Source organism: Danio rerio, chromosome 7, assembly GCF_049306965.1.
Source record: "Danio rerio strain Tuebingen ecotype United States chromosome 7, GRCz12tu, whole genome shotgun sequence".
Lineage (NCBI taxonomy): Eukaryota > Metazoa > Chordata > Actinopteri > Cypriniformes > Danionidae > Danio > Danio rerio.
This window is the reverse complement of record NC_133182.1, coordinates 31,937,750-31,949,092: the sequence shown is the minus strand read 5'-3', so window position 1 is coordinate 31,949,092 and position 11,343 is coordinate 31,937,750. Positions and strand designations below refer to the sequence as shown.

At 34.0% G+C, this 11,343-nt stretch overlaps 1 protein-coding gene across 2 annotated transcripts in view; it reads right to left on the bottom strand.

Moving 5' to 3' along the window:
- Positions 1-2,690: 2,690 nt before the first annotated feature.
- The window catches only part of mybpc3 (myosin binding protein C3), a 61,099-nt gene continuing 52,446 nt past the window's right edge, over positions 2,691-11,343 (bottom strand). Inside the window, exons 29-33 of one of the 2 annotated variants that reach the window (NM_001044349.2) lie at positions 10,570-10,729; positions 10,321-10,457; positions 7,973-8,159; positions 6,517-6,519; positions 2,691-3,023 (exon numbers count right to left, since the gene is read on the bottom strand). In NM_001044349.2, coding sequence (NP_001037814.2) covers positions 2,992-3,023; positions 6,517-6,519; positions 7,973-8,159; positions 10,321-10,457; positions 10,570-10,729 — 519 coding nt within the window. In that variant the 3' untranslated portion in view covers positions 2,691-2,991. The remainder of the gene's footprint in view (positions 3,024-6,516; positions 6,520-7,972; positions 8,160-10,320; positions 10,458-10,569; positions 10,730-11,343) is intronic. The other variant, XM_073906621.1, reaches the window with a different exon arrangement.

Here is an 11,343-nt window from a genome sequence, read left to right as displayed (position 1 = left end):
TGAAGAAAAATGGGTCTGCTGACTATATTAATGAATGGATGTGTCATTCAAGAGTTCACTCGGACTGATTTTCTTTTCTCGTGTCCATCCAGGTTGGGGGTTGGTGGATATTGTTGAAGGATATTTTTCTCCGAAAATGTGCTTTTAAAACATTTTTCTAAGCTTTAGAATAGAGATGCCCAAACCAGGGCTAACCTTTGATTTGGCTTACCATCCCATCAAAGAGAGAGAGAATGCCTTTAACAGAGATTGTCATTTCCAATTTAACATGACTTTTGTTTTTAAACTGTTGAACTAAAAAGAAACTGCAATTAAATGTTTCAATTAAATGTGAATAAATCGGATAATTAAAAAAAAAAACTGCAGTCACTTGATGGATAGCAGACATTGCAGAAGACATCAGCAAACGAATCAAGAATCAAGTGTGTTTTTAGTTGTATTAAAATAAGATTGTTCATGATTTTTCTTATAAGATGTTCATTATAAAACGTACAAAAATGTATTATATTTTAATACAATTAATATATTTAAAGTAAGCTACAATACATTATAGTGTTAAATAAATTAAATAATGAATTATAAATTATAAATTGGTACTTAAATTGACAACTTTACGGTTTGGTAAGCTATATTTTCCTCTCGCGTACGACCTTGGCCCTTCATAAGAAAAAGTTTGAGCACCCATGCTTTAGAAAGTCTGATGTGTATATATAGTAAAGTAAAGCCTATTCCCTTTTTTTTTTTTTTTTTTTTTAAATAAAGACAGTAATATCTTATTTTTCGATTATTTCCAAAAAATGTCAGTCATTAACAATATACCAACAAGAATCATTTGATGACTTTTTTTAAGGATCATAGTGCAGCCCCAAAAGAAACAAATCTACATTTACTCATTGTTTACTTGTCACAAACCTGGTTTGGTTTCTTCTGTTGAACACACAAGAATATATTTAGAAAATTTTGGAAACTTAATAACTATAGACTTTCATTGTATTTGTTTTCCCTACTGTGAAATGTCAATGATATCTAGTATCTAATGTTCTTTGAAATTCTGTGCATTCTGGATTTATGATTTACAGATAATTAAACTACTTGTTTTAAAAGAAGCATTTCCTACTCATGAAGGTTGCATTTATTTAATCAAAAATACAATATACATTTTAAAATTGTGAAATGTTATTGCACTATAAACTAACTGTTCAAAGGTAGTTTATAATTTAATTTATTAATTTATTCCAGTGATTTTAATGATGAATTTCTAGTGTTATCACTCCAGTCTTTAATAACATGATTCTTCAGAAATCACTCTAATATTAATTAATCTAATAATAATAAGAATTATTATTATTAATAATATTAATGGTATTAATAACTAAAGCAATAATGACTAGAGTAATAATTTAATTTAAAACTACATACAATAAGCAAGCAGTTATTTAAAATTGTAATTTAACAAATAAAAAAAAAACTGCATTTAATAAATGCTGCCTTGGTGAACAGAATAATTTTCTTAAAAAATAAAACATGAAAAAACTGTTGACCGGTAGTGTATGTTAGACTTCATTTTTCCCCCCAAATAAAAAATAAAATGAAAATTTAAATTTTTTTTCTTTTTTTTCCCCCAAGGAGACATGGGTTCATGTGTTCAGTTTTTAAATAACATTTTTTTCTACAACCCAATACCAGTGTTTTAACTTCTAAAGAGTTAGGTAATCGAAATTTATAATTGAATTAACTGATATCAGTTACAAAAATCAAATAATTTGTTAATCTGACCAGAATTAACAATTCTTTGAAGCATTAAATAATCATTTACAAACCTTTAAAAAAGCATGATTAAATTCCAAAGTTGTGCTTCTTTACATTAAGCACTGTGAGTTGACATGAACTAACATTTAAAAACTTTTTCAATAACTAGCATTGACAAAGATGAATAAATACTGTATTGTTCATTGTTTGTTCATGTTTTTAAATTCATGAATAATATTACTATTATTAACTAAATGACCGTTATTTTAAAATGCTACTCAGAAAAAAACCTCCCATACCAGTTATTGTTTAATAGTGTGTACTACTTGTTGTCTATTTTGAACGGTCATAGAAATACCTTTGTGCGCAAGGACAGAGAGACACAGCTGCTTAACTTCAATCTGCAACAAACGTCCAGCGTCATTTTGACACCTTTACCCCTCATTGCATGTCTGGGCCTCATTTCAAATATTTCATCCTCTCAAACCTGCCCCTAAATTGCCACTGGAGAAAATTCCAGAACTAAGCCACCCAGTCCAGCCATGCTATCCATCTAAAACCACTGAGTTGACGCTTCCAGATGGACTTTGTATAGGCTTTGTTACATTAATACCAGCAGCCTGTTGATTCTGGGACAAACTTTGAAGCGTGCGAGGGCCTAAAGAATGCGTTCGATAGCTGCGGCAATGGCTAGTATATATGAGAGACTGTGTCATCATGATGTATGGAAACTTAGAACGGACATCTGTCTGCCATGGCTGTGGTTTCTAAGGTAATTAATCCGAGCGTCTGAACGAGTGACGCATTTTCGGTGTGTCATGGTTCACAGAAATCCTTCGAAACTCTAGGGAAAACGTTGAGATTTTTAATTGTGAATCTTTGAAACACAAGTTTAAAACATCAATGTACATACATTGGGGTTTAAATAAAATTCAGACAGGAACAATACACATCAGCTTTATTTATCTAGCATGTTATATAATATCACAGTGTTGAAGTGACCATACTAGATTCTACTGCAGAGATGATAAATACAATCAAATGAAATGAACACAAGCAATAACGAAGGGAGGGGGGGAAATCACACCATGGGGATGTGAGTGAGTAACGGGAAGCACAAACAAATGAAGAAGAAACACTGAAATATTTCTTTGCTTTGTCATTTGATCACGGGGATCAGTTTCAGGACAGAAGACAGAAAGAGGACAGTGTGACAGTTTCTCCAAAGTCATTACGTCTCTCTCATTTCTTGATGTCTTCTTTTGTGACTTGAGCTGCGACGAAGCGGAAGAAGCGTTATTAGATTACATCCTGCATTTACACTGTAGAATTACACTAAATGATGTTTCACGGTAATTCATTATACGTCTGAGTGATCTGCAACAAACCCACGTGCAATTCAAAGCCACAACTTCAATGTAGATTACGTGCTTTTTGTTAATAAGGGTTAACTGTCCAGTGTGATTGTCATACAGAAAAGAAAACGTGGTTTGGTTAGTGCATCTGTCGTTCAAAGGTTTGGGGTTATCATGAATTTAAATCATTAAATATATGACTTTAGCAAGGGATTCTGTGGTTCAAAATTGAAAGAATTATAACATTTTATTTTTCAGAATTTTCTTTACATCAAGCAAACTAAAAAAGAAATGTTGTTTTTTTTTTCATCATAATTATCAGGTTTAAAACAGTTGGCAACTGTTTAAAGCTGATAATTATGAGAAAAAAAGTTTTTTAAGTAGCAGAACAGCATATCAAAATGGTAAAACATCATCTGACAATTTAGAGTGTGATGATAAAATATATTAAAATTACTAAACGTTTTATCACATTTGTCACTATTAATAATAAGTCAAATTTCATGAGTACTTCTCCAAAGTTGTGAATGGTAGTATACATAAAATGTGTGTGCAACACATTAGTTCTGTCAGTATCTGGTGAATCAAAGACCAAGGGTGCGTCTCATAGGGCTGGGCGATTTGGCCTAAAAATAAAATTTCGATTAATTGAACATTTTAACTCGATTGATTTTTTTTGCCGTTTAAAGTTCACAGAGAAGTTTTGTACAGTAAATATGCTCACATATTACAAGTGAGTGATTTTTAATGAAGAGTGCTTTACTTAATTTCAAAATAATTAAAGGAAATGCACACTATCTATTATTATTTAACATCAGCGTTAAACAACTGAAATAAAAAACACACATTACTTAAAACCAAGTCACATTTTTCTTATAAATAAATGAAACTAAATAACTTGCACTTTTGGAAACAAAATCAATTATTTTCAATGTTTTTCCTTAATAAAAGTGGAAAATAAGCAGTATCTCTTCTAAATAAAATAACTCTTGTATGTTCTGTAAATAATATTTTAAACTGTGCATTTCTTGCATCTTCTGTAAACAAATGTTTTAATTTGAATAATAATTTTGATGTAATGGAAGTTATGCTCTTAAGGCATCTCTGGCGCAGATAAAGTAACATAATAGTAACAAACAGAGCGTGGTCACATGACCACATGTGGTAAGGTAAGAAATTGAAAAAAAAAAATCGCCCTTGAAAAATTAGATTGATTATTGGTTTAGAAAGTCGATTTAGATTATTCTTGATTATTCACCCAGCCCTAGGATCTCATTTCTTTAATGATCTGATTTCTTGCTTGTATTTTTCCCTCATACCTAACCTCTTCCATCTTCAAAGAGAAAAGGATGCCAGAACAGAGGAATCAAAGCAATGTACACTCATCAGCCAATTACAAGGCAGTAATTTAATAGATTTGGAAATTAATATGTGCTGAAGACCTTGTGCTGAACTTCAAACAGAGCATCTGAATGGGGAAAAAAGATGATTTAAATGACTTTAAATGTGGCTTGGTTTACTGGGATTTTAGCACAAATTCATCTCTGTGGTTTACAGAAATTAATATTGAAATCTTGAAGAAGATATGCTAAAGCAGCAGAACACCAGGACAGTGCTTAGAGGAACAGAAAACAATTCACACAGGCCCAAAAAAAATTGGCCAACAGAAGATGGGAAACAGGTTGCCTGGTTGGATGTGTCTCCCTTTCTGCTGCAACATTCAACTGGTATCAGCATTTGGCATAACGCATCAATCCATCCTGCTTTGCATCAACAGTTCCGGCTGCTAGAGTTTTACTTTGATCACTTTGGCCCGCTCAAAACCAACTGAGCTGTTTCAAAATCACAACCGACCCAAGTACTGTTGCTGACCATGTTCATACCTTTATGGCCACAGCAAACTCCTCTTGTGATGGCTATTTTTTACATTATAACTTGCCATCTTACAAAGCTCACTTAATCTCAAACTTGTTTTTTAAACATGAGCTCATGGTGCTCTACAGGATTGAGGTCTGGTAACTGTGCAGTTGCCTAGTTAACTAGATAATAACATGTTTTAATTTTTATTTTATACTATATTTAGGCTTTGCGTAATATCTTTGCACTGCTGCAGCCATGGTACGGCAGCAAAGTTTCTTGATTATTACACCAGAATGCTATTATAGTTCCTAGCAATATCAGCCTAGAAATTAGAAACATTAGAATATGAAAAATATTATTAAATATTTAAAATTAAAAAAATTGTTTTTTAGAGCGAGATGTTAATGGTCTAATCCGATTCAATGGTTTATGCTTAGCTAAGCTATAAGTGCTCCTGCCAGACTGGGAGGCTGCCTGACTCAATACAAAAAATTTTAGTTTACTGTTTAACTCTTGGGTACTTGTAAAACGGGTCTATTTCCAAAATAGAAGGTGTTTACTTATTTATAGTATAATATTGATTATACTTCAATCAAAATCTAACTATTTTTGTTTTTACTCTGGAATGGAAGTTCGGCTCTGATGACTTAACTTTGATAGCTTAAAATAAAACCCTGCCCCCTACTCAATAATACATTTCAGTTGTAAATACATAAGCAAATAGAATTAAAAGTCTGCAGCAACCTCCAGTTCACACTGACATAAAGACCGTTCTGAAGGCAACTCGGTACTAGCTCTGTGCATGTAATGTAGTGGCCTGTGAGTATATATTTAAGCATATACACTTGTGGTCTTCTGCTTCTGTAGCCCAAGGTTAGATGTGCTGTGCATTGTGTGGCTATTTGAGTTACTGTTGCCTTTCTATCATCTGGAACCAGTCTGGCCATTCCCCTCTGACCTCTGGTACCAACAAGGCATTTGCGCCCTCAGAACTGCCGCTCACTGTATATTTTCTCTTTTTCTGACCATTCTCTGCAAACCCTAGAGATGGTTATGCGTGAAAATCTGATGGGATTTGAACTGCAGCAGATCGTCTTAACCATGTCTACATGCCTAAGTGCATTGAGTTGCTGCCATGTGATTGGCTGATTAGAAATTACCGTTAACAAGCAATTGGACAGGTGTACCTAATAAAGGGGCCGGTGAGTGTATATGTGCTTGTAATAAAAAACACTTTATATGAAGTGCTAAACAATTAACAATGAAACCTAAAGATTGGACTGAATTTGAGAATTCATGTGGATCAGATGTTTCTCCAAACGTTTTTACAGCATGTTCACCTTTGTTTTCTTGCTTCTGAAAGCTTCTTTTCATTTTACACTTGCAGTCCTTTTAGAAAATGGAAATGTCGTTCATGATGGCACAGTTCAATCATTTTTTGATTTGAGAGTCGTGAGTGTTTTGTTAGAGAAAGTCCACACACACCACACTGTCATGCTTCACTTGGACACACTTCACACGCATTGCAAACTTGAGCTCATTGTTTACTCACGGACTGAGGGAGTATGGGTAGAAGGGGATATGATGGGAAAGTAAGGAGGAAGAAAAAAGGAAGTAAGGAGGAAGTATTAAAGTGTGACACACACATCAGGAAACATGGATCACTGGAAAGAAATCCATTCTGGACCCGCATCTCAGGTCCAATCCAACAGTTATTCAGCAAACTTAAAACTAGAGATTTATGCCAGGACATGTAATCCATTTCTTTTTTGTTTTGAAGGAAATTTGTCAAAGTAGCCTCATAAAATGTATTGTCATTGTAAATATGGACAGAAATGTAAATGGAGTTTGATCTATATGTCACAGCATATATCTTTCATATGAAAACAACATAAGAAGGTGCTTTTATGTTTAGTGGTCATTCAGATGAGTTTCATTCAAATGCACTGAAAAAAAATGATGTCTGCAAAATTGTTGCTAACAATTTATATGGCGTGAGTTTAAACAAACAAATCGACTTCAGTAATGTTACACTTTGTTTAAATTCAGCTTAAATAAATTGTTTACAACCACTTAACTTAAAAAAAATTAGTAAATCCAAGGAATCATTTTTGAATATTTTTTTTTTTTTTTCAGTGTGGGATGCCACTAATTGTGGACCAACATAACATCTCACATTTGCCATAATTCACTTTTTTTGGTGATATTGGCTGAATTGTAAAATTAATACCAAAAAAGTTATTTTAAAACTGAATAAATGCATTAATTAAAATATATCAATATAAAAAGGTGGTAAAACAATATTTATTATTATTTGTACTTTGCACATAAATATAGCTACACTCTTGTTCAAAAGTATTTATTTTAATTTTTTTATGTTACTTGGCAAGAATCCATAAACTTTACCAAAAGTTTTTAATTTTACTGACCAATAATTGTTAAAAATAAATTTTATACAGAATTTAAATCAGTTACAGTATGTTCGTTAAAAAGATCTCTCATTTAAACAATGATAAAAAAGAAAATCATAGTTTCCACAAAAACATTAGGCACCTCAAGTAAAACATTAAAACCTCAACTATTTTGGACATTAATTATTACACAGTTAATCCTCAGCAGAAAATCAACATAATCCAATAATCCAATGCATAATAAATGTTAATTTTTTTTCTGCTTTCTCAGGACAAGAACTAAATATTTTTTTCCAATACTAATTATAATTAGTGTTTAGGGGGTTTCACCTTTTATTGTAATAGGATAGTGGAGGACAGACAGGAAAGCATTGGGAGCGGAGATAGAGGACCTTGAGCCACTTAAGCCACTAGGCTGACTTCAATACTATTTAAAAAATGTGTTTTCACTAATTTATTAGCTAATACATTAGTTTTGCAGATTTTTTTTTTTTAACTTTTACTAAATTACAAATTTTAGTCTGTATTTAACACTGGTCATTAAATGATACTAAGCAAATCTGTAGGTAACTCTTGAGTTGTGCATAGTGTACTTACGGCGAACTTCCAGTTTGCATTCTACTAGGTCTTCCCCACTGTCATTGACTGCCTTGCACATGTACACTCCTCCATCAAATGGGCACGGCTTACGGATCTCCAGAGTCAACACTCCCTGATTGCTGAACATCCTGTACTTGGCTTCGTTTGTAATGTCCATCTTGTTTTTGTACCATGTGATTTTAGGCTGCACAAAATTGATGATAAACATAAACATGATGATGTATGAAAACTGCATCACTTCAAAAACATTACAAGGTCTTCAAATTTGCCAAATGTCTAGATTGACTAATTAATAAGATTTTGGTTTCTTCTCTGAGGCCGTTGCTGACTATGAAGATTGAGAGAGCTCTTAGATTTCGTCTAGAATTTGTGTTCTGAAGATTAATGAAGATCTGAGGGGATTGGAACATAGGGGTGATTCAATTAATATACATTTTCTTTTTAATAAACCAATCATTGAAGATAATGGTAAGATTGCAAAATTTATAGTATTATAAAACTAAACTAGCAAACATATCAAGAGCAGACTAGTCTACACTTTTGTGTTTTTTTTCATATATTACACTTCATATAGCTATTCAAGAGTTTACAGATAGCTGATGATTAATAATAAAGATTGTTTGGCATGCTGTCCCCGGAAAGAGCTTATAAGATCCTCGAGCCCTGGGCTCCCTCCCGTTAGCAAGGCAAGAGGGGAGTTTGAGCTCAGGTAGATCTCGAGAACTCCCCCGACTTATTCTAGCTAATGGCAGATAACGGGATGGCTACAGGGAAATGTACAGCTTGCTAAGAGCTCAACTATAATGTCAATTTAGCATGTTTAATTTAGTTAAGTCGCGTGTTTCTGGACTGTGGGAGGAAATTGGGGAACCTGGGGGAAACCCAAGCGAGTACAGGGAGAATAAGCAAACTCCACACTGAAATGTTGACTGGTTCAGTAGGGACTGTAACCGGTGACATTCTTGCTGTGGGTCAACATTGATAATCACTGGGCCGCCGTGTCACCCAATCTAGAAAAGCAGGGGGGATTCTTTAAGATGAAGATACTGAGGTATGAAACTCTGGTTATTTATTTGTGAGTTTAATCGTCTGATTGGTCAAGCATGTGTTAGCTAATGACTAGCTGTGGTCGATCATAAGCATGGGATCCTCTCGAAATTAGTTCATAAACAAACTGCACTTTGTGAATGGTCTACAAAGATTCAGACGTCAATAAATGGAGACATTTTCTCACAAAAAAAATAACCAATTCAGAACTGCCTGAGTAATTCACAGCCTCTCTGCTGGTTGTCAAAAATAGTACAATGCCAGCCTATGGTTTTCACTGACTGTCTGAGAACAATGTGTCTACTTTGACTGTCAAACATTGTAGATGATGCCTGGAAGAGTCTCGTTTATGTTCATTGTTGACAGAGAAGTAATATTCGTTATATAAAATGCAATACTCATTATAAAGAAAATTATATTAGTTGAGCTTGGTTGGCTGCAAATCTGCATGTAAGTTGTAGGAGACTCCTAAACAATAAATTAGGATAATACCATAATAGTAAAGGATAATACCATAAATAGGATAATACCATAAAAGTTTGTGTGAAAGCATAGTTTACAATGTTTAATTGGCTGTTGCACATTGTTATTCCTTAGGGGAACAATTAATCCATGCAAGTTAATTCAATGTAAGAAATCCATTGTATTTAATCTTCATTCCAACTCTGATCATTTGCTTCCACAGTTGGAGTGGCAGTCCTTCTCCGATGATGTCAGTTTGATGATTTAAATCACAATATTCTTAACCATGCCATCTTACCATTAGTTTGCTATTAGCGAATGATGAACAAAAAGAAAACCCCGCCCATACTCAATATTTTATTTGCGTTTCATTACATCAACGTACTAAAATTTAAGTCTCAGCGACTTCTGCTTCACATGGACTTTAAACTAGCACAAACAAGGGTCGTGTTCACATTCTTTTGTTCATATACTGTACAGCAGGGGTATCAAACTCAGATGCTGGAGGGCCGCAGCTCTGCACAGTTTACTTCCAACCCTGCTTCAACACACTTACCTGCAGGTTTCAAACAAGCCTGAAGAACTCAACTAGTTTGATCAGGTGTGTTAAATTAGGGTTAGAACAAAACTGAGCAGAGCTGCGGCCCTCCAGGAACTGAGTTTGACACATGTGATAGTGTCTTTCGCTTATACTGTATCGATATTATTGAAAGACGGTATTCATTGTTTAAAAGTTTTAAATCTTTTGCCTTCTTTGCTCATATTTAACAAGGGTTCCAGTATTAGTGGAGGCTCTATTGTGCAAAACGTTGAAAATCAAGGGTACACATGCTCACCTTAGGAATGCCTCTTACAGAGCAGCTGAGCGTAGCGTTGTATCCAGCTATAACTGAGCGACTTTTGAGAGGATGCGTGAACTTGGGAGCCTCAGAGAAATCATGGTCTTTGTAGGAAGGAGGCTTGTACACAATACCTGTGAAGGGAACCAAAACCTATATCAGGAGATCTGGGTGAGGCTCATGGGAAAAAAAAACTGACATCAAGATCTACATCAAAAACAAGTAAGAAAGACTGAAAATGATCACCTGTTTTTTGGATGTAGGCACTGTCTTTAGAGAGGCAAGGCTCTGGACTCAGACCCACCATATTTGCGGCGTAAACACGAAACACATACTCGTTCCCCATGATCAGGTCTGACACCACACAGTTAGTGCGACGATACTGTTCAAACACGGTGTACCATTCCTACATATGAAAGAAAACACAAAAAATTATTGTAGCAATACATTAATATGTATTAGCCCCTGTCTTTATGCTTAAATTACTGGTGAATGAACATTACAAGATAATGTGCGAATGAGACCATTTGAAAAATAATCATATAATTATTAATTCAGGCTGTTTTCTGCTATGATAATTTGTAACCAGGGGCAGACTTAACTAATAATCAAGGTAAAGCAGCTGCTTAGGGCCCCATGGAATTAGGGGGCCCAGAACAATGCCAAGAAAACTATATTAATCATATTGTTTTATAAAGTTTCTTTCGTATGATGTAAAATCTGTCTAAAATCATTTAACTTCTAACGCGATTACTTCTTTTGAAAACCAGGGACCCACATGAGTCCCAGGGACCCCTTCTGTAGTGCACATGAACATATTAAAGTCTAATCACAAATATGGTTAATTAACTGTATATAATTAGTTTGTCCACTTGCTTTTATATTTGTGAATTTATTGTATTTAATTTTACATTAAGAAGATAAAGCTTCCACTTAAAATATATTTTAAACATGCTGTTTATTTACATGAAAAACGAATCCATGGGCAAAAAATTTGCAGTCCAACAATTATTAATCATT